General features: G+C 43.0%; 2 protein-coding genes across 3 annotated transcripts; one reads left to right on the top strand and one right to left on the bottom strand.

The window, feature by feature from the left end:
* Positions 1–1,006: 1,006 nt before the first annotated feature.
* anxa6 (annexin A6) lies at positions 1,007–14,088 on the bottom strand. 2 transcript variants are annotated; one of them, XM_056599819.1, is made up of 25 exons: positions 13,959–14,088; positions 12,950–13,012; positions 10,933–11,017; positions 10,649–10,743; positions 10,378–10,491; positions 10,189–10,279; positions 9,822–9,901; positions 9,663–9,719; positions 9,182–9,275; positions 8,731–8,826; positions 8,213–8,271; positions 7,441–7,563; positions 7,280–7,338; positions 6,907–6,985; positions 6,119–6,200; positions 5,930–6,024; positions 5,709–5,822; positions 4,902–4,992; positions 4,723–4,802; positions 4,562–4,615; positions 4,221–4,314; positions 3,765–3,860; positions 3,587–3,645; positions 2,877–3,014; positions 1,007–1,550 (listed from the first exon to the last, which is right to left on the bottom strand). In XM_056599819.1, exons 2-25 carry the CDS (start codon positions 12,950–12,952, stop codon positions 1,491–1,493), a joined length of 1,998 nt encoding a protein of 665 aa, XP_056455794.1. In that variant the 5' UTR covers positions 12,953–13,012; positions 13,959–14,088; the 3' UTR covers positions 1,007–1,490. The 2 variants fall into 2 exon arrangements, with proteins under 2 accessions (XP_056455794.1, XP_056455795.1); XM_056599820.1 differs by having other exon boundaries at positions 1,129–1,550; positions 2,892–3,014.
* Positions 14,089–17,663: 3,575 nt separating this feature from the next.
* On the top strand, positions 17,664–23,199 carry LOC130390925 (cationic amino acid transporter 2-like). Its single transcript, XM_056601111.1, has 12 exons — positions 17,664–17,704; positions 18,178–18,632; positions 19,229–19,384; positions 19,652–19,817; positions 19,966–20,105; positions 20,555–20,777; positions 21,344–21,480; positions 21,574–21,676; positions 21,809–21,942; positions 22,048–22,214; positions 22,317–22,425; positions 22,582–23,199. Exons 2-12 carry the CDS (start codon positions 18,263–18,265, stop codon positions 22,737–22,739), a joined length of 1,863 nt encoding a protein of 620 aa, XP_056457086.1. The 5' UTR covers positions 17,664–17,704; positions 18,178–18,262; the 3' UTR covers positions 22,740–23,199.
* Positions 23,200–23,206: the final 7 nt, after the last annotated feature.

Below are 23,206 nucleotides of genomic sequence, written 5' to 3' on the forward strand. Positions count from 1 at the left end.
AAAGGAGGACGGAACAGAACAGAACCGAACAAGGGCTCCTGCCCTGTCTATTGACTAGTTTACCAAGATACACTTAATGAAAAACACATGGGTTGGGTTTCTGCTAGGATTTGTTGGACAAGTGACATGTAGTAGGCCTATGCTAATGTAGCCTATTATTCTGAACACAACAAAATACCGTCTAGATTCCTGGCGTCCACAAGAGTCTGGTCGTCCTAAAAGGACGTTTGTTTGTAAATATCAAATGAAAAAACATTTCTTGAATTCTTGCCTCAATTTAAGATAATTCATAACTTTGTAGCTCTATGAGGGACAACGGAAAACTTTTATAAAAAAAATCAAATTTAAATGTTTTATGGGAAGGACAAAAAAGAAAATCAGGGAGTTTCCTGGTCTTGTGTTTTCCCATCTCTATTCTGCCTGAATTTCAATAGCAACAGCGTTAGCCCATCCAAACAGAGGCGGTACTCATGGGACACAGCCAGCTTCACCATCGGCAAAGCAAAGAATCTCATCCAGGGTCCGTTTGGATTTGAACCTGGTTCCCTCCTGAGTCAGAGCCCATATACACAGCATGGTTATGGAGGGAAAAGTAGAGACTAGTTTTTGTACATAACTAAATATATTGCTATGCCATTCAGTTAATATAATTTTACCTTACTAGCGACTGGGCATCATATGGTGGATAATCCATTCTGTTACGGAAAAATTCAAAGACCTGAGATGTAGTGAGATCATCCGCATCTTCTAAGGTGCTTACCGTTGCAGTGTAAACACACTTTAAATGTCAAAAGCAACCATCCACCCACGCAGAGCAACAATGTATGGAATAAACTGTCAGCCGGTAACCAGCACCTGGTCTGCTTGGCTCAGGTTGTCTCGACATGACTTCAATCAGGTTTGAATGGGATCACACTGGTTATCTGTAAAGCTATATACGTCATCTAAATGCCAAAACCCCAGGCTAATTACTTCCATATACAGATTAAGATACCACTCCATGTTGCACATGGCAACATAAAACATCCAAACTGTATTTGCCCTGTAATCATAAAATCATTAAGACCTCATCAGATCATAACATGAAGAGATAGTCAAAGATAGTCAATAACATTAGTAAAAAGTGGAACACGACGATTCTTAACTATGTTTTTAATCCAGGTCCACATTAAAATGAATCGGTACAGTACTCATGTGCTATGCTCACTTATTCCTTACGTCCAATAGATTTCTAAATCACATTTAGCCAAGCATATCTTCAACAGTGCCATATTTTGGGGGATTTTATTACAAATACAAATTTGAATTGCATGAAAAAAAAAGGCGTGTCCTAAAGGAACATTGATAGTTTATAGGCTAGCAGAACACCCTGGAATACGGTCATTCACCAGAGCGATTGGCAGAAGAGTGGCAGAAGTGAGGCAGCAAGGGTCTAAGGCAAATAACAACAGGAAGCTCTTCCTGGGGCTTCTGAGGGGAGTCCAATGGCCTCAGTCCTCTCCTCCACAGAGCAACAGCAGGGTCTTACGGTAGTCACCTGACGTATCCCCCTGACAACAGGAAGAGGAAGAGGAGGAAATAACAAAAGAGACATTGAATCACAGGGACATTTTATGATTTATTTGGAGACATTTTTAGGGCCCTGTGAGGATGTTTTGGATTTGATACTCTTTAACATGGGTCAAATAGATGGGATGTATTGTCCTGGCTAACCATGAAATGGTAAATAAATGGAAAGATATACTATGAATTTACCTTCGGTATACATAATTATTCTTTGTAAATGTTTTTCAATTATTGAAAAACATTTTCTGGATTAGTTTGGCTGTACTATTCAAATATTATGAATAAGGCAATCGAGCAACAGAATATAGCGATATAATTATAACCATTTTTAAATTGGGAAAGGACTCCAATACAACATTACACTGACAAACTATTCAGAAAAACACGGGGTTAGTGACAGACATAGTGACAGCTCTTTAATCCCTTCCATCCTTAAATCAACATAAAATTACTTTAACTAATAGTAAATTACTCATACTAAATTGGCTGGGATAAGGGCAATATATACAAATGTTTGCAGAGCAACTTATTTGCAATTTTTGTTTTCTACTGGAAGACATCGTCTATGATGCTAGCTATTTATTATTTATAATACATGACTTGCGGTTGATAAATTACACTAAATATATAATAGCACACCGTTTTCAGGGTGCTTTCAACTGCAAGTTAATACTGTGCTGCTATTGGGCACTTCCTGTCTAGATGGGAGGTAAGCAATGACTACCGGATAGAGGAAGTCAAGCACAGAAGGGAAATTCCTAAACAGATGTTTACTGCCCGCACACTAACCGTGTGGTGAGCTGCGTGATATACATGCAGCGTCTATCGTTTACAACAGAAGTTCTCAAACATATTCATATTGTCGCATAGCCAGCCATGATTAACCAAAAATCTAATAAACATTTGGTTATCGTCATAACAGGAACTCGGTCTCTACCGCCACGGGTTCCTCATAATCTATGACGTAGGTCTCAGCAATTGTTAGGGATGATGAAAATGGCTCGGTTTTGAATACGTAAATAAATAATTATTTTACCGTTAAGCCTATAAAGGCCTATAATTATAATTAAAGGCCTTTATAATAAAATGCATTGTTCTAAAATACCATCGGAAAAGGGCATTGATGACCTTCCAGACACCTATCTGGGCCTAATCTGTAACCATGACCCCTGGTAGGAAAACAACTGCTTAACAAATGAAAAACCAACACGCACAGAGCAAGAAGTTCCCATACCGAGATATCATTCATATGCAGACAGAAACACTGCAATCCACACAGAGAGGGTTAATGGACTAAATGTGGAACTTACAACCATGGTTTCTACCTGGATGAAATCATGCAGGGACTCATCCTGAGTTTCCTTGAACTCTTTGCGAATGTTAAAGAGGTCCACCTCACTACGAGACACCAGGATGCGGATCAGGGCTCGATCGTCTGTGCCAAGGCCCTGCAGATGAAACCCAAACGTGTCAACGATGCTGTATTACCAAGTCTCCGCCAGGCCTTTTGACTCATGTCGCACCTTTCAACACAAAAGGCTATTCAGAGAGCGTTAGGCTGGAATCACATTTCGTTAGCCTCATAGCATAATTGCCTCTAAGTCTTATTTTGCCAAATTGTGATCTAACCTAACTCTACTCTCCTAACGCTGCTGATTCACTGTGCCTCATTGGCTATATCCTAAGCCAATCATGGAGCTTGTTACATAACATAATCACTCTCTGCCTCATCACAAGTCATCTTTTTAATTTAGGAATAGGTATTAGGAAAATATGACTTGGGCTATTATGCTATGGGATTAACGATTTTAAAGACACTTCAAGTCAGGTCATTCAATTCAAGGACATTCATTTAAAGTCAATGAAACATAGGCTAGTGCTAAGGAACCGATGGCAAGGATTTAGAAAAAATGTAATTAGATAAAGGGTTGTATGGATGTGCAACGCTGTGAAATTGTCTTTGTGTGTATTACTTTCTCTAGTGCACGGTGGTCAAAATCAGCCGTATTAAATAATTCACCTTCATGGCCTTGTACAAACGATCAGCAAAGTAGGACGGCTGGTTTTTGACACTACAGACTGCAGAGGAAACAGGTTGTGACAGGAAGAGCGGAGAGTTAGCGTTGTGTAGCTTTACACCACGCAATACAATATTAAGAGAATCATATACGGCCAGCCTTTCTTTAATCATTCCTTACCTATGGCATAAAAGGCATTCTTCACATCGCCAGACATTTCCTTCTTGATGATCTGTTCGATGTCCTTATTGGTGAATCGGACAAACTCTTGGAACACTGCACATAGTGAAGGCTCTTATCAAATTGCGTATTTGACTTGGCTTTTGTGACAGGTTCGGTTATTGTGTAATCTTTTTGAGAGTCTGTGACCCTTGGGGCGCTGGCTGACTGTTCTCCCTCTTTTACGTGTCCTTTTTATGGTACTTTATTTTCAAAGGAAAATAAAATAATTAAAAAGGATAACAAGGGAGAAGTGGAGAAGATGAGGACACTGATTCTGCAGCCACCTGCCGTCGGGAGAGGGCCTCAGAGTCCCAGGTTAGTATATATACCGATATGATCTGTGTTTTTACGGGTGAGGTTTTAGGATGAGGAATAAGGACCAGGTGGGGGGGTAGTGAGGTTGCTGCTACTCACCTCTCCTGAGATGAGGGAAACTCCTGGTGCACAGAATGGTCTGGAACTTCATTTCCATGTCATCAGACTCTGCGTTACACGCGTCTGCAAGTTCCTGTCGAGTTAAAGCATAGAGACGAATAGGAGTATTATTCTTCTACCTTTAAAAAACGATGGCGGTAACTGGTAAGATGCAGCGTATCTTATTGAGCCCATCGGGAAATATTTCCAAAACAGTACAACAGTACCACCGAAAAATATAAATGGATGAAATATATACATCTTGAGCACACTCTATCATAATTCATTTGACATTAACAGCTGTACTGAAAGGGCATTGAACCAATAGTCATCCAGCTGACCTGAGCATCTGCATCCGCTCTCTCTAAGTCCGCCTCGCCCTCCTCTCTCCCTCCCTGGACACAACAACATCATGTGGATCATTTCGAAGATTTTCAAAAGTAACATGCAATTAAAGAAATGAAATGAGAGCCGTTCTCGGACCAAAGACACGTTTCTTTACCTGCACCAAAGAAGTAAGGATGCGGCAGAAATGGCCACTGGTGTCCGACTGGATGTCTCCCTCCAAACTCTTCTTATAGGCTGCAATACACCACCCCCATGATCAGCTGTAGGGATTATGGGACGTAGGGATGACCTCATGTGTGTGTGTGTGTCTGTGAGGAAGCCTTGGGAGCTCACCACTACTGTAGGCAGCGTTCATGGCCTGGATCCCCTCGTTACTCCTGGTGACCAGGATCTCAATAAGAGCATGCTCGTCTGTTCCAACGCCCTGGGGAAAAGGATGAGGAGACATGTGTTGGTCAGCTTAGCTCAGGCGGTAGGGAGGTTGTCACCGAAAGGTTGCTAGTTCGATCCCCAGCTCCGCCTAGCTGAGTGTTGATGTGTCCCTAAGCAGGACACTTAACCCTAACTGCTCCTGACGAGCTGGCTGTCGCCATGGTTGACTCTAACGTTGGTGTGTGAATTAACCGATGTAAGTCGCATTGGATAAATGCGTATATAAATATGATTGTAATTGGATATGATTTGGATATGTTTTGCATAAGATCAAACTAATTCTATTATTTTTTTATTTATGGATAGGCCTATGAACAGAAGTAATTGTATTCTTTTGTAAATAATAAATGTTCCCAAAAATGCATGCCAATTTTACATACTAAAAAAAGTATCAATGATCCCTCACACTAAAACAACGTACTAGCGTAAATCCGTTATTCGAGTGCATTTAGAAATGTTAAATGGGAAGCCTTACAAACTTAATTGAACAGCGTGGCTAAAAACTAAAGGGCAGATCTGTAAAACCCCCAAAGATCTCAAACACAGGCGCTCAAACCATACGCATCTAACCAGACTGCACACCGCATCTGACGGCCTGCCCTGTGGGTAGCTGACATGACATTTGACCCATTTCCACAAAACGGAACAACCCTATGAAATAAATGTCTACTGTTGCTGCTTCTGACATTTTGTTGCAGGTTTCAGTACCTCGATGGCCTTCCTCATCATTTTGGCGTCAAACTCTGCGGGCGTCAGCATGAGTCCGATGACCAGCCTCTCAAGGTTCTTGGACAGCTCAGACTTGAGGTCCTTCATCAAGTCCTATAGAGAGAGAAGGACTACAGTAACAACAGGAGCGCACATAACAATGAACGATAACAACCTGATCCTATGAACCCTGGTCTTGACTGATCACACTTATTCCTCACCCTCCCCAGTAGAGATTTGAAGGTCTGTCGGATCTCTTGTCTTTGGGCATTGCTTCTACGTGCAATAATATCAATGATGATGTCTTCGTCCGTTCCTATTCACACAGAAGGTATCAAATTGATTAACACGTGTTGGAAAAATAATATATAATATTATGCAAAGAGTTATGTTCTGCTGCTGTTGCATACCAAATCCTTTCATGGCTTTCCTCAGGGCCTGTGCATCAGCCGCGGGATCAAAATCTACTGCGGGCAAAAGGGTGGGCCTTAGCTTGAGGAGGAGAAGAAAAATGATCAGAATTCAAAATGGCAGAGACAGACAACATGTGCAGCCTTAAAGCAGAGCAAAGCTGATTTCCCATGACATCACTAATCGTTAGTTACTTAATAGATAGTTAGAAGTGTAGAGAGAATTGCACATGCAAAGATCTGCAAAAATACATGGGTGAGCTCGTGGCCTTAAAGCATTACCACAAGGAAAAAAATGAAAACCGTCATAAGTATTAGCGATGGTTTCATGTTTCGCAACAGCAGAAAAACCTCAAACATTTTTCGTCTTCTCGACTCTTGACAAATTGCTACTTGTGGGGTTTTCAAGGCCAGGACTCCGTCAGCACAACAATGAGCATCAGTGTTTATTAGAAGCAGTTAGTAGAGAACGCTGTTTGTTAATCAAAATGCTGCGATCTCGTCCGAGTGACATTTGCTGCGTGGGTTTGTTACGAGAAGGTGGCGAGAGTCAAATATGCGGGTTTCGCTCTGTGAGGTGAACAGCGTTCGGAGGCCTTCAACACTGAGACAAAGATGTTTGTTGTGCTCTCACAACAATGCTGCTGCTACCAAACATTTTGGGCCACTGCACGCGTAGGTAGCCTGCGCTGCAGATCATTTTGGCAGGAACAGCAAAAAACAACATGCATGCCGTTGCCAAGCCAAGCTCAATGACACGTCTAAAGACGGAGGAAGACAGGGCACACCTTTACTTTGGTCATAGCACTTTGTTCCCACATCTTGTAAGCTATCTGAGCCGCTTCTGGGAAGAACTCTCCAGCTAAGCTGCAAAGACCAATGTGATAGCAAACGTCAAATTCCCACCCTCAACGCAGCCAGCACACTCAAAAGGAGTGAATGGAGTTAAACATCTTGTCACATTTAATTAGCATGGCATTCAATTGGTGCAACAAGCTAGCCTATGTTTTACATTCCAGCTATAAAGTCCAAGAAGTATTCCTCCCACTTTTGGAAGAGAGGCTGTCTATATTAAAGTGAATTGTCTGACGCGCTACAATGAGTGATAAGTGGGGTTTTAGTGCCACTGTGTGGCCACTAGAGTCCATGATAATAACTTACTCATCATCTCCGCCACAAAGTTGGAGAAGCGTCCTTTTGTAGTCCCCTGAAGTGTCCTCCTGAGATGATAATACAAATCACATGACACATTCAGTACAATTCAATTGAAACATATTTGACATGCAAAAATGTAGTTTTGATCCGTCACTATTTTCCCAAACCTTAATCATGTTATAGAGAGACTTTTCGTATCGGAGACGGAAACATTCCCGGATGTCCAACATGTCTATTTCGGAGCGAGCGATCATGATGCGGATCAGGGTGTTGTCGGCTGTACCAAGACCCTGCAGGGAGACGAAACAGGGAGTGTGCTGCAACGTTTAATTATTAAATTCCCCCATTTGTATGTATCAGATAACACATTTATATTCAGAGGGGTCCTGGAACAGAGAGAGAAAGTCCAGAACAACACTTACATGCTTAAAAAATATATATTACATTTCTGAGTTGATACTTAGTCAACATTATATGTGTTGGCTTTAACCTCATTCCTGCATCTGACATATTCCAGCTGCCCTTGCTAAAATATATTAAATAAAGGGGCGGCTGTGGCTCAGGTGGTAGAGCGGGCTGACTGGTTGTTAGTTCGGTCCCCGGCTCCCCCTGGCTCAGTGTTGAGGTGTCCCTGAGCAAGACACTCAACCCTAGCTGCTCCAGGCGAGCTGGCTGTTGCCTTGCACGGTTAAAAACCATGTCGCTACGTGAATGTGTGTGCATGGATGAACGTTAGGCAATAATTGTAAAGCCCTTTGAGTGACAACTGGTTTTAAAGGCGCTATATGAATGCAATCCATGAAGCAATGCAATAATAAATCCCAAACAACACCTCCATAAAAACACTCATAAACAACAAGGTTTAGTGTTGGTCGTGTTGCTGAAGCATTCACCGTCAATGAACCATGATGTGGCATTGTCTGCACTCTGGGTGTTTACCTTCATGGACTTGTAAAGACGCCTGGCAAAGAACATGGACACACTTCGGATGCCATGGACTGTGGGAGACCAAGCACAGAAGGCCAGTGTGAATAAATAAAAGGAGATCCCTATCACATCAACAACTACTGCTACTCCTCCTCCTTCTCCTACTACTATCACTACTACTGCTCCTCCTCCTCCTCCTCCTCCTCCTCCTCCTCCTACTACTATCATTCCTACTGCTCCTACTACTTCTAATATGACTACTGCTACTCATCCTCCTGCTGCTACGATCACTACTACTGCTCCTATTAACACTACTGCACCTCCCACTACTAGTGATACTCCTTCTCCTCCTGCAACTATCAGTGCTGCTCCAGCTATTAATATTGCTACTTTCACTACTGCACCCTACTACTACTTCCACTTCCACTACCCCTACCCCTACTACTGCTGCTACTGCTACTAGTCCAACTACTCTAAATACCACTACTTGTTGGATGGGAAGGAAAACCTGAACCAGAGTGAACTCTCACCCACGGCCAGCATCACCCTCTCAAAGTCCCCCGACAGCTCACTCTTGATGCTGTCCTCTATGCTCTTCTCAGCAATCTTCTCGTACTGATCAAAAACTGTGGGGAGAACAATAAAGCACACAGACGCAGTAAATAAAGATACGATCCGAAGAGCTTTTGCGCAATCTTCCATAAAAATGAAAAGAGCAACGTTGCAGAAAGTATTGATTACATCCATAAGTAGCAAGTGGCAGAGGAGTGGCTGGTATTATGTATTCTTTAAACAACAGCTGGGATTGTTCCGATGGCGACAAGTCGCGTAAACCAAGTCCCAGCCACATGACTGTTTCAAATTCCTCTGACATGTAACTGCTTAGGGACGCAAAGGGTCTACGGTCCATGTCAGGAGGCCAGGAGGACCCTGTTGGTATCCCCCCCCCTCCCCCCTCCGCTGCCCCACAGATGAGCTCACCCATTTTCAGATGGGTCACGCTGCGGCTTCCCAGAATCATGATGAATTTGGCCTCATCCGTCCCCCACTGCTCCTCGCCAGCGGCAAACAGATCCTAAACACACAAGGCACAGCAAACACGGACGGTGATTTTTGAGCATTTACAGTTGGACTTAAATGGTTTTACTCCAAAATAATGAAGATCAGTGCTTAATGAATGCTGTCAGGGCAGTATGTCCTTGTAAGTCATTTGTTCTTCATTTCCCACCAAAATGTGTGGCCACATTACCAGCGTAACATATTTCTTTAATCAGATTTATTTTTGCGTGTGTGTTGGGAACCCCATGCACAATGATTGTCAAGTGGATTGCCACTATGTTTCCAATGTATTGGATGCATGTTCTGGATATTGAATGATAGCAGTGTGGCCCATGTCTTCTGCACATATTGAAAGTATCTAAACAGGAGGTTCAGCCCTTTCAGATGTGTCCTCTTAACTCACCTGGGCGTCCTGCTCCACCAGGTCTGCATCCACCACCCCCGACTCATCCCTGGTCCCCTGTAATCACAGACCCTCCATCAGCCCCAACACAGAGCCATAGCCAAGGACCACCTAAAGCTCTAGACTCTAGAGCGCAGGGCTTATCAGAGGGGAGCAGACCTGAAGTAAAACCACAAGCATCTTCTTAAAGTGCCCCGAGGTTTCCCGAACAACGTCCTCTTCCATGTCACTGCCGTAAGCTGGAGGTGAGAAGGTAGCATCATTCAATTGTAAATCGTTTGCATTGATGCCACAAACAGCACGCCTCGAATAAAGAAATAGGACATTGAAGGCAATTACAAAATATCCCAAAAAATTATCACATAAATAAATCAATCAATAAATTAAACTCCATAGTTAACACATTGAAATCATTTAATTATCATCATTGTATGCATGTAACATGTATGTTATTCAATGTAGTGTGTTTTATGATGATGAAATATGATTGTGTTTTTTAAGTCATGTCAAATAAGGGTGGTCTCACCTTCCTTGCACGCCTCGACCATGTCATGTATCTGCTGGTTGTTTCTCGAGGCCAGCACTTCAATCAGGCATCTCTCATTTGTTCCAGCGCCCTTCAATCGCAGAAGTCAATCACGAATAAAACTACAGATATCGAACGGACGGGCAATGGCACGGAGGACTATGAGAGCGTATTGAGTGAGCTTCTTACTTGCACAGCATCATGGATTTCTTTGGCATCATGTTGTGGTGGGGTTCTCATCAGACTCACGATGAGCCGCTCAAAATTGCCGGTCAGTTCGTACTTCAGATCACCTATTAGGTCCTGGGGAGATGAAGGTTTAATGGTGAGAGGCGTGGCCCTCTACCCTACTGTGTGACTTTACACAGTTTTATTTTGCTTATGTGTTTACTTTGTGAAAATATAAGACTAGATATTTGACTATGAGAAAGAAAGATGGCGTCTTTTGACAGTTACGTACCTGTCCATAGCTGGATTTGTATGCTGTGATGACCTCCTGCCTTTGGGCGTTACTTCTAGAAGTGACCAGTTCCAGGATAGCTTCTTTATCGCTGCCTAAAGAGAGCACAGGGGCATATATTAGCAACAATTAGCTTCACATTAGACCTTACTATGTATTCCAATGTTAGCTACTGGTCTGAAGGTGCTGTTGGTGATCCTTTAGGAGACAAGAATGGAGAAGACGAAGGAAGACAGTTTGTTTTGACCCTTGTTAGACAAAGCATGAATCAAGGGGCGCCTCACCGAAGCCTTTCATGGCGTTGTACAGCGCTTCTGAATCTGCTGTCGCATCGAAGTCTGCAGCTTCGGTTATTGAGCCTCGGAACACCTGTAAGAGGACGTTAGTATTCATATGAAACCTCATCCTGACTGCTACTGGAATGAAAATATATGCATATATATATAGTATAATATATATAATACAAGAGGGCATCAACTCAGTATTCCTATGAAGCCTCCTCCTTAAAATGTTGGTATATTTTAGTGTCTCTCTGTGTTCACATTTCTTAGTCAAGGAACAGGCCAGTGCCTCTCACACTGATACGAGGTGTCATTAAAACATTCCGCCATTTGTTAAGTTTCAACAGGGACGAACCAACACCTGGGACATAGCCAGGGCCATATACCTTATCAAGAGAGAGTGCTTCTGTTCTGTTGTTATTCACGTTCTCTTTATTATAATACTCGCCCCAACCCTTTGGTTCGGCAAGAAGAGGGATCGACAGCCAAGGAGCACGTCTTGAAACTGCTCCTCACCCGCCTACACTATCGATATACATTTATATAAATGTACATCTATCAAATTAATAAGTAGATTTTGTTAAATCCCAATGGTAAGCCTTGCCATCCACTTGTAGGTCCTCAGTTTGACCAATGGGTTTTTTTAAATCATGCATTACATATTATATATATTGTATACAATGATATGATGATAGAATTTGTCAAATTTCCCTAGCTTAGTGTTATTTAGATGAGGGGTATTCTGTGTGTTTAAAGAGGAGAGGTGAAAGGGGGTGAATGACATCATTAAAGCCCCCGCTGGTCTGAAGAGACGGAGGCCCAAGACCCAAGTCAGTGCTGCCCAACTGTAACTGGCACCTGTTTTACGAGTGCAATTCCAATATTGTGTGTGTGTGTGTGTGTGTGTGTGTGTGTGTGTGTGTGTGTGTGTGTGTGTGTGTGTGTGTGTGTGTGTGTGTGTGTGTGTGTGTGTGTGTGTGTGTGTGTGTGTGTGTGTGTGTGTGTGTGTGTGTGTGTGTGCTGCGTGGATGGCCATTGGGGAGTCAGGTTACGGTAATGTCCCTTTGCTCTCTTTGTTGGAGGTTAATGACTCTGTCAAATGACCTGTAAAATAGGGCTAGCTCTCAAAACAAAAAAAAGATATCAGAATAGCGCTTTATCATCACTGCTCCACAACCCCTTTGACTATGACACTAAGGAACTGTGAGAACACTCATTGTTGGGGGAAAGAGACAGGACCCAGCCTCCATTAGACCCTCAACTGCAACAGCTGCTTAAGGATTTCTGCTGCATGGCGGCACGCTGCCAATATGTCCTCTCTATTCCCACTCGGCGCACGCCCATATCCTGGCCTTCCCCATTACCAGGGCAACCATCACTCTTCATGACAGCTGGGGAAGCTTTAACCTGGTGGCAACCAGGACAACAAATACAGGAGCCTAGCAACATGCATGAACCATACCATAAGTTGTACCGTAATTCCCGTCAGACATCTGTTTACAATCCAGTAATCATCGGGCTATCAACATTAGTTTCAACTTCTTCATTCACAGTTGGGGAGAGCTCTTCTTCTATTGAAATAAAACAAACTTTCCTGTTTATGGTCAAATAAGGAAGTGATATTATTATCAAGTATTAGTATACCTCAGAAGTTGCCTATATAAGGGGTTATTAAATGTGAAACGTCATGTACAGGCCGAATCACCAAACTAAATGTTTGAGCCCATACATAGTCTGATCTGACTCAAAACTATCTTCTAAAGACTGTCAGCTGTATAGCTTAGTCAGTGTCCATTAGCCCCAACTACAGCAATCCCAGGTAACCAAGACACCCTGAATGCTATATGAACTCAGACTAGTACAACCAAAAGGAAATGCATGTCAGGCTTTCCCAGGATACTCACTACCTCCACACTGAACAAAGAATGATGTTGTCTGTATGCTGTCATAGAGATGTTGCTCCTTTTTGGCAATGATTGCAAACACCTAATATTTTCAGAGAAAAAGTATGTCAACTTACCATCGCTATATTTGGTCGTCGGTACTAGCAGTTTAGCTTGAATAAACGTCACCGTCGAAACACCTAAAGGAACATGGATACGAGATAAGTATTCATGTAAAACAAAGTGTGAGCCTAAATTCTATGTCCTTGAAAGAGGGCCAGTACAGGACACTGCAGTGTACACTATTGATTATCCATATATGATACAACAGCAGTTTGATATTAGAGTCTCTGCTTATCATGTATTCTTGAATACCACTCCCCAGGTCAAACAAGGCATGGGCCTACTTTTACTTCTTAGACGTTTATCATTGGCCTTTACCCAACAGTAACCTAGGGAGAGATATGGAGACCAAAGATATAACCCTTTGACCTCTCCTTGACCAAGCCGACATCTCAGAAAAGGCTTTTAGCTTTAGAATGCACCATTTCACAAAATTATTTTCCTTCTGTGGGCCTTCAACCTTGCTTTAGATATTGAGACAGTTGCAATGCACAATCACAAACATTTAACTTCCTATCCTATTCCTGTGTGATAAAAAGATATGTTTAAGGATCTGTCCTGTGAAGGGGTGTATGAATGGGGCCACACCCATTCAGCTGACACTCTCAAGAGCTGCAAACTTTGGCCCGATTTTGGGATGCCTTTGTATTTTTGATACTTAAGATACTATTATATTTTGGAAAGTAATTTTATCTTAGTACGATAAAGCATAGGCTATAGTACATGGCTATAGCTAAGGCTAGAGTGAAATTTAAACGTAGGCTACTTTTGGAATCTCCAGATATCAACTGTTAATGCTACCGACTTCAGCATTAACCTTACTTACTAGTAAAAAAAAAAAAGATCCATGCGTTATATCTCTAAATATAGGCCAAATAACTATTTGTTTAAGTGTTGATTAGGACATTAGCTCATGACATGTCGGCCACTGCTAATGGTACTGTCTTTAGTTTCAAAAATATACAATTAATTCACTGAACTCATTGACAAACAAGAACCACTGCAACGAGCAAGACATCTTACCTTGTTCATAAAAAACGCAAATTGTGCTGTCGTCTGCAGTAACGGTGCTGGTCTCCGTCTCCAGTCACCCACAGCAGTGTCTCTAGTCAGCCACAAGCTCCCCCTGCACAGCAGTCCTGCAGTCAGCTGTGACGCAACCAGCCCGCTGCGGACCTCTCACAGCAATCCATGCCTTCTGTCTTCCAAAACCAAGGATGAGGGCAAATAATTATTACTTTGACTTTTTTTTTTAATTATTGTCCAATAATCATCCCATCAGAGATTTAAAAAGGGAGCCTAGTGAATGTACGTTTTACGGATGTTATTGTTTTATGCATTTAGTTTCAGGGTTTTGATTCGGGGAGCAAACTTCTGATGAACTAATGACCACAATGTCAGTTTTTACGCGGCAACATGATGCAATTAGACACTGTTTGTCCCTCTTATTGATCGATTCTAAGCCGGATAATATCCTAACAGCCATTAATGGAATGTTTTTAATTCATATTTGACACAGTAATAATATATAATTTGTATTATATATAATTTAAACAGAAATCTTATTTGTAATTTGACCTCATATACCTTTTATATTATATATACGCATGACATAACACGTGTCCTAGGTGGTCTATAACATGTTCACATGAAAGAGAGAGTGGAAGTGGTATACCAGGGGTGTAACATACTTGTGGGCCATAGTCTATTTCTGTCCCGGCCTGGACGCGTGTTCCAGTAAGAGCGTGCGGAATTTAAGACCACCCTAAAAGCGTTGGGGGTTAGAGGGGAAAACCAACAGAGAGGTCTAAACGCAAGGAAATACCCCTGCTATGCGCTAATGCTATGGCATAGATAACTGTTCCCGTTAGGTGAATACTCAAGCTTGACGTCTTGAGAGATCACACCAGCCTGCTACACTTTGCAGAAGTATGGCTTGCATGTCGGCCAGCCCTCCTGCAGAAGCAAAGCACCACATATGGAGGTCGAGACTCTCACCTCCTCGACCCCAGCTTTCGCATCACAGCGACACGACGTTGTGCGTCGTTGCGACTCGGTGTGCTTTAGATTTTAGTAGGGGAGTGATGTTGTACTGTACTATGTTGACCTCTTGTGGTCGGAAATGGAAATGCAGTGCACCTCATATAAAAATCAGCCCCGAGGAGCAATTCCTGAAAGCTAGCTGGCAAAGCAGAGGACACAAATGCAGGACATATAATACAATACATGTTGGCCACAATGTGGCAGAGACAGAAATGTACACATCAGTGACAATACATAATAGTGGCAATGACGGTGAGGTAAATATCAAATATCATTTTCTGGGTTAGGAGTTAGGGTTAGGAGTCTTGAGTCTTAAAACCTTAGAAAGAGTTTTGAGTCTGCCATCACATTTTATTGGGTTCACTTGCTCTTTGATTTAGTTTACTATGATATTTTATTTTCTAAGTAACCATAGAATATAAATATAATCTTGAAAATAATAATTTTAATAAGAATTACATTTATTTAAATGTAATTACAATTATTAATGTAACAATTACAGCCCAGAAAAACTTAAACAAACACTGTCAACAATATGCATTATAACACCCCCAGACTTAAGACATTAATGAATTACAAAAGCAAAATATGCAATCAGGGTCAAACAATCACTTGGACTACAAAAGCATTTTTTACATTGTAAACAAGATTGCCTATGCACTATTCTCACACCCTGTGCCCCGGGACGGCCATAATGACCACATTATGATCCCAACCAGACCAGGCCAAGAAAGGCGACTTTGTAACTAATTTGAGGGGGTGTGTCGCAGAGGCCAGCCTTGTATATATCGCTGTAAAATTCATGTTTCTCCCCATCACAATATACAGAGCGGATATTTTTCAACTCTCACTTTCCTCTGACAACACTGCCTGGTAGGGTGATTCATATTTAAAATTGCAGTGTATGAAATTACTTTGGTTTGAAAATTTACCTCTGGTTTAACCCTATTCCTTGGGTATACTCTGGCTTATGGTTGTTGTTTGTTGCTGTTGTTTGTTTGCTGATTACGATTATTATTATTATTTAAATATTTATGAGTAGTAGTATTTCTTTTTCATTCACCCTACCATGACAAGATTAATTACTCACCCTGCATATGACTTGAAAGCCGAAAGAAGAAACTTTTATATTCCACATTGCTGATGGCGACTCATGTAGCCACTAGTTAACTAAACTAAACCACCGATGATAAATTATACCACGGCTTGTTGCACTCCTCATCAAATACTCCAGCCATGGGGAAAGCATAGCGGTTGATGTCTGAGATGGATCCCTGTCATACTTCATTGTAGAACATCAGAAAGAGCCAACTCATTATATAGGCTCGCTAATATTCGACTAATAATAATTTAGTGTGTGTGTGTGTGTGCGTGCGTGTGTGTGTGTGTGTGTGTACGTGTGTGTGTGTGTGTGTGTGTGTGTGTGTGTGTGTGTGTGTGTGTGTGTGTGTGTGTGTGTGTGTGTGTGTGTGTGTGTGTGTGTGTGTGTGTGTGTGTGTGTGTGTGTGTGTGTGTGTGTGTGCGTGCGTGCGTGTGTTGCTGGCAGGCGAGGGGGATGTGCACAGCCATGTTCCTTGCTGCAGCCTTATTACCTGAGCTTTATTGTGGCGCTTATCACCCTGTGCATGCATTATTCTCCACACAAAAGGTGATTAAACCCGCGGTGCACGTGCAGTGGATGCAGGGCTTCATGACTCACTCACTTTATACCCACGTGGGCTGTATCTCCGGAAGATCCACCAGAGAGATAAGTTAGCGTTAAAGACATAACTCTGGTCAAAGGTGCTCCGTCCGTATTCTCTAAGCAGGTAACCTCCGTACGGGCTGGGCCCCGCTGAGGGGAATGCCAGGAGGGATTAGGTCAGCTCAGATCACCTGATGGGAAGCTGAGAGGCAGGGGGGGGGGGGCGACCTCACTAAAAGTATGCATGCATGTGATTGTGTGCATATGCACGCCATGAAGGCAGCTTTGTCCTCCTGGATTCATTAACTCGTAGGGGCCTTGTTGGGGGGCAGTACTCCGGAAAGGAAAGGAAGAGGGTCTGTGTACAGCTGCACAGGGAAGCCATAGCATAGCAGGTCTCCACAGCTGTAATTACTGCTTTGAGCAACAGTTGTTTGGGGAGAATAGAAATAACACATCCTTATTACCGTGACTTCACATCATTCATATTAATAATTATGAAAAAAAAGCAGAGTTGTACATGTTTTTCCTTTAATTAATCTCTGGAAGCACAATCATAGAAAGATAACCAGAGCCTACACCTTATTAAAGCAATTCGTCATGATGACAAATCTCGATTTTGTGGAACGTGAACATTGTGAATGTTCAGCATGTCGAATGAATGGGGATTCATTTGACATGCTCATGCTCATCTTCAGAGATCAACCTCCTTAGAACCGAGAGCCACGGGCCTCGGCCCATTTGAGGTTGGCCCAAAATCTGAAATGAATGTGAGACTGATGCATTCTGAAAGCTGAAAAAATGTGCTTTTTCACAGAGGCAATAATTACCCATGTTGGACTATGAGGGATGGGGCATGCACAGAGCAGGGCGTTTCTGCCAGATCATGGGCGTCCTCCAAAATGACACGCATCAGCACTACCGTATCAGAAGGGTGATAAATAGGGCTTGTATAAAAGAATAATGTGAATTAGCTGAATAACATATGCTATCAATTGTCTCTTCCGAGTGCACCTTCGTGGCAGCAGGTGAACCAGAAAGGGTAAGACAGTTTGATGTTCATATCGGAATTTTTGTGTCTCTCTCTAATCTTTGTTTCTGATTGTGTTTCAAACCCACGGTGGACTTAGCGTTGGGATCATGTAAAGCGTCCAAGGTTATCCGTTTTTGTTAGAAGTATTAGACAAGCAGGACAAAACACTGATATAAGGGACCATAAAGACATCCTGTGGGTTTGTGTGTGGTCTAATCTTTGTTGTCGCTAATGTTATGTAAAACAAAACAAATCCTTTTGTAGTTGTTGTTGTTATTGTTGTTCTTTTGGTTAGGTTATTCTCAAAGAATACATGAAGAAGTTAAAAATGAATCCCTGTAAGGCTACCGATTTTATTTCCAGTAAATTAAAAAAACTGATTTAAACAAACAAAATTAATAATTATGCTCGGGTCAGATCTGACAATTATTCACTCATCCTCCTCGAATCTTTGTCCTTCGCCTTCCCCCTCACTCACTCAGACCAACGCGGCCCTCCCACCTCAAGCTCAGTTTTCAACTGGACCATTAGCACGCAGGCTCCTGACACCTGGACCCCAGAGGAAGCATGTCGTGCAGTGGGATCAAGTCCTTCATAGTCAGCCTGTCCCGGCGGAAGCCCCTGGAGCCCGAGGGAGAGGAGTCCACGTTTGTCCGATGCCTGACCACGCTGGACCTGGTGGCCCTGGGGGTGGGCAGCACCCTGGGAGCCGGCGTCTACGTCCTCTCCGGTGAGGTGGCCAGAGCCACGGCCGGACCCAGCATCATCATCTCCTTCCTCATCGCCGCCGTGGCGTCCGTCTTCGCCGGGCTGTGCTACGCTGAGTTCGGATCCAGGGTTCCCAAAACAGGCTCGGCCTACCTGTACAGCTACGTCACCGTCGGGGAGCTCCTGGCCTTCATCACCGGATGGAATCTGCTGCTCTCCTACGTCATAGGCAAGAATGATCCGAAGGGTGTTTGGTCTCAAAGGGAGGGAACTATGGCAAAGCAGGATCAACTTGAGTATTGATTCTTTGTCTGCTATTGTTACTGTTGTTATCTGGGGTGATAATTATATTGTTTGCCTATAGTTTCAATGTTTACCTTGTGGGAGATGGTTTGTGCTTGGCTTCGTCTCTGAGAATAGAAAAGTAGTATGGTTTATACACTGAGATCTTCCAGCTACCACCATGGTCATCATATGGTATTAACTTCAGAGAGCAAACTCTTTCACTCTCTTAATGATCAACACCAGACTACTGCATCCTGTAACCTTTCACCAGCTGAAGATGCCGATGTCGGAAGAAAAAACGCTGTCAAGGGAAAAAAAAGAGACCAAAAGTCCCGTGCCATCATTCTTGATATACTTTGCCAAGCTTCAAATGCGATCCGGTATTGCATTTGAAGCACGGTAAAATGCTTTCATATTATAAAAGCCATAAAGTCTTAATGGTCTCAGGGATGAATTACCAGCAATCTGTTTGGCTGTTTATGGCTGTATGGTGAGTCAGGCTGATGGCTTTATTGCATCCTTTTCTTCCTATCTCCCCAGGGACCTCAAGCGTTGCTCGGGCATGGAGTGGCACCTTTGATGAACTCGTAGGAGGGGTCATGGCAGACTTTTTTGGAAAACACACCTCCATGAACGCACCTGGCCTGGCCCCTTACCCAGACTTCTTTGCTGCTGGTCTTATTTTGCTATTGGCAGGTACTGACACATTGGCACATTCAAGCCTAATCTATTTATGTAAACCTTGTAACAGCCTCAAATGGGCTTAACGCAACGACATCCAATGACAGCCCTTTAACCTAGGCTTGAAGTGAAAAATCCCTAAACCCAAAGGGAAGAAATGTTGAGAAGGAACACAACAGAGGGATCCCTCCATCCAATATCGTGACAATTTACACAAGTTACATTAATTAAGACGGAGACACTGATATATATGGCCCCTTCCCTTGTGTTATCCCTGTGAAGGCCTTCTGGCGTTTGGGGTGAAGGAGTCAACAACGATTAACAAGGTCTTCACAGCCGTCAACATTGTGGTGCTGCTGTTCGTGGTGGTCGCCGGCTGCATTAAGGGAGATATCGCCAACTGGCACATCACCATCGATACCCTGCTGAACAGATCGGACATATCCTCGTAATGCCTACGTTTTTGATAATAATATTAACAATAATCATGTTCATACAAGTCGGGAGGTCCTTCTGATCTCTGTATGTTTTCTGCTTTAAATGACCTGGCTATTGTAGATAACGTGGTATCTAACACTCTCTTCACTCTTTTACAGAAACCTTACCCCCACAGCCAACCTTACAACAAGTGATTTCGGAACTGGGGGTTTCTTCCCTTATGGTTTTGAAGGAACACTGGCCGGAGCTGCTACTTGTTTCTACGCTTTTGTTGGATTTGATTGTATCGCAACCACAAGTATGAGAATATCTTTGACTTTAGAGTAGCCAAGCAAATTATATTTACTTCATCCGTTGGGATGAATTTCATTATGCGTTTAGGTAGATATTGATGATGGTGCATCTAATGATATGTCCAATGACTATTTTGTAGTAAATTATTGACGTGTAGTAAATGATAGACTTTCCTTACCAGGGTAAAACAACATAACTGCCAGGGATATTTAGATAAAAGAACAACCGTTAACCGTTTGAACTTAGATTTAGATAAATATTAAAATTAAAGCAGCAGCAGCAGTTTAGTGTCCTGCTTTTAGTAGAGAGTGTTGAAACCATCTCTGGGAAAAACTGCTACCTTGTTGTGGTCGTAGTGTCTTATTAACTAACGTGGATTCATCGTTTGTGAACTAGAAATCGTCTCACAACCCTCTCATGAAATTACATCTGTGTATCTTTGTTTCCTCTCAGGTGAGGAGGTGAAAAACCCTCAGAAGTCCATCCCCATCGGCATCGTGGCTTCACTGCTGATCTGCTTCCTGGCTTACTTTGCCGTGTCGGCTTCGCTCACGCTCATGATGCCCTACTACCTGCTCGATCTCCAAAGTCCGCTACCGGTGGCTTTTGAGTACATTGGCTGGGCTCCTGCCAAATACGTAGTGGCGGTTGGTTCACTCTGTGCCCTGTCTACAAGGTGAGAAGACACCAGGAGAAAATGGCGGTTACACCTCTTTGTGCAGTAGGGCCGGGATCGTTTATTGGCCTGTGGCATGTGCCACCACGACCACTGACATACCATGGCCTATGCTGTTCAAGAACGGTAACTGCCGTTCTGAAACGGTAACTGCCGTTCTGGAATGGCAAATGCCGTTCTGAAATGGTAACTGCCACGGCATGCGCCGTTTCAGAACGGCAGTTACCGTTTCAGAACGGCATGTGCCGTTCCAGATGCCGGGTTCATGTCATCATATATTTATTTGTTGCACGTGAAACACGGTTTCTTGCACTGGAAATGGACCCATGTTTAGAGTAATTATCATATGATTTTAAATTATTGATAACAGCTGAGGTCATGATTGTTATATTTTCATAAAAAGGTTTTAAGGACCGTTTTCGTCTTGTTATGTCGTTAAGCTACGAGAGCTAAACATGGTGGACATGCTTGTATTGAGATTCTTAACATAGTTTCTATGTCCCTTACCCCAATTAGGTAAGATGGCATTTTTTCTAACCAGGATTTCTGTGTTTGCCTCTCCCCAGTCTGCTGGGATCCATGTTCCCAATGCCCCGGGTGCTCTTCGCAATGGCCCGAGATGGCCTGCTCTTCAAATCCCTGAGCAAGGTCAGCAGCAGGGGGAGTCCCGTTGTGGCTACACTGTCTTCTGGAGTTGTGGCAGGTACCACCTTCAGTGCCCTCAAAGATTGTGGCTCGAACCTGAGTATCCGGTTCTTCTGTTGTAACTTTGATGTTGCTTTCGTCTTCCGTTCAGCCTTCATGGCGCTGCTGTTTGACCTGAAGGCCCTGGTGGATATGATGTCCATTGGAACCCTTTTTGCGTACACCCTCGTGGCTATATGCATTCTAATACTCAGGTATGCATGGCTCTGCTCCAACCGTCTCAGTATAGTAGGCTATAGTAGGCTTTTTGATACTGAGATACTGCTTCACTGCTTTTCAATACTGCTATTCAACACCCTTTCTTCTTGCCATTTCAAACGATGAAGATACCAGGAAGACGAGTCGGATGCCTCAGAAGAAATAATGGTCGAAACATCGACCAAATGTGGATGCATAAAGACTCCCTCCTATCCCAACTCCAAAACCTCAAACAGAGTTACCATGTTAACAGTGTTTTCCAGTAAGTCGTCCAGACTCACACTACCCATCTCTCTGGCTTCTTCTCACCCAGGGTTGCATTCATGTTTTAATCCGTTGTGGATGCTCTCCCTCTCTCTCTCTCCAGTTGTGTGTGTGATTGGGCTCTGTGTGATCCTTGCCCAAGCCATGTACGCTCTGCAGGAGCAACATGCGTGGAGTCTGGTGTGTGTCTCCATACTGGTCGCTGCGCTGGTGGTCACAGTGGTGGTCATCTGGACACAACCACAGAACCCTAAGAGGGCCTCTTTCATGGTGAGGCAACGTTACCAGCGTTGAGGCTGGAGGAAACTAGATCGAGGTAAAAGGTGAAATCAGGCTTAAAACTTGTTCCCCACTGCCACCCTTGTCGATTAGGTGCCGTTTATTCCGGTCCTGCCTGTTTTGAGTCTGTTCATCAACGTCTACCTGATGGTGCAGCTTGGACCAGACACCTGGCTCCGATATGGTGCCTGGATGTTAGTGGGTAAGACTTGTTTATCACACTATGTTCGGAGTGATAGCAGGAGGACACAATTGGGATGAGTGAATTCTGACTCTGTCTTTTCTCTTTGTCATGATCTCCCTCCCTCTCTCCCTTTCCCCCCTCTCTCTCTCTATCTCTCTCCGTCACTCTCACCAGGGTTCATCATCTATTTTGGCTATGGAGTCCGACACAGTGTTCAGAAGAGGCGTGAACAGTCCAACACAGAAGAAAAAACATTCCCATCCGTAAGCAGAGAAATAGACAGAGAAGACAGAGAAGGCAGAGAAGATATGCCCCCGGAAACTAAGTTCTGAGCCAGGCTGTAGGGTATGATATTTGTTACCGCGTGTGTCTACTGTTGAGACTGTTGTCAGTCAGTAGGATTATACTGTATTGTATGCCCACAGACTTAGGGTCCCATGCGTTTGAATGTGTGACTGTATTACATGGTAATATAGTTTGTGCCTGTACATACTGTACATATTTTAACGTGGCCTTCCTGTGGTATAAGCAATAGAAAGCCATTTGACTGGAACATTTTAACTGTGTAAAATAAGATTTAAAGTGAAGAAATTTCATGTGAAGTTGTGTACAGAGAATGGGATTTTTTTTAACGAGAAAACATAAAACTGTACAATATAAAATATTGCTTGAGTGTTTATAAAGGCCAATTTAAATAATAACAATAAATGTTTACATTCTACTTTTCAAGATGTAATTTAGAGCACAACTTCAGAAGATGTGTATTTGTTTATTTATGTTTGCAAAGATAGAAATACCC

The sequence above is a fragment of the Gadus chalcogrammus genome, chromosome 10 (assembly GCF_026213295.1).
Source record: "Gadus chalcogrammus isolate NIFS_2021 chromosome 10, NIFS_Gcha_1.0, whole genome shotgun sequence".
Taxonomy (NCBI): domain Eukaryota; kingdom Metazoa; phylum Chordata; class Actinopteri; order Gadiformes; family Gadidae; genus Gadus; species Gadus chalcogrammus.

What these genes read in the sequence shown, in the direction of transcription:
- LOC130390925 (XM_056601111.1), top strand. Translation starts at nt 18,263, where the DNA reads ATGTCGTGCAGTGGGATCAAGTCCTTCATAGTCAGCCTGTCCCGGCGG. An exon ending in TGATTGTATCGCAACCACAA is followed by an intron (nt 20,106 to 20,554) that starts GTATGAGAATAT and finishes GTTTCCTCTCAG; the next exon opens with GTGAGGAGGTGAAAAACCCT. An exon ending in ATATGCATTCTAATACTCAG is followed by an intron (nt 21,677 to 21,808) that starts GTATGCATGGCT and finishes CAAACGATGAAG; the next exon opens with ATACCAGGAAGACGAGTCGG.
- anxa6 (XM_056599819.1), bottom strand. An exon ending in GGTCGAGGCGTGCAAGGAAG is followed by an intron (nt 9,902 to 10,188) that starts GTGAGACCACCC and finishes TCTCACCTCCAG; the next exon opens with CTTACGGCAGTGACATGGAA. An exon ending in GAAAGCCATGAAAGGATTTG is followed by an intron (nt 6,025 to 6,118) that starts GTATGCAACAGC and finishes CTGTGTGAATAG; the next exon opens with GAACGGACGAAGACATCATC.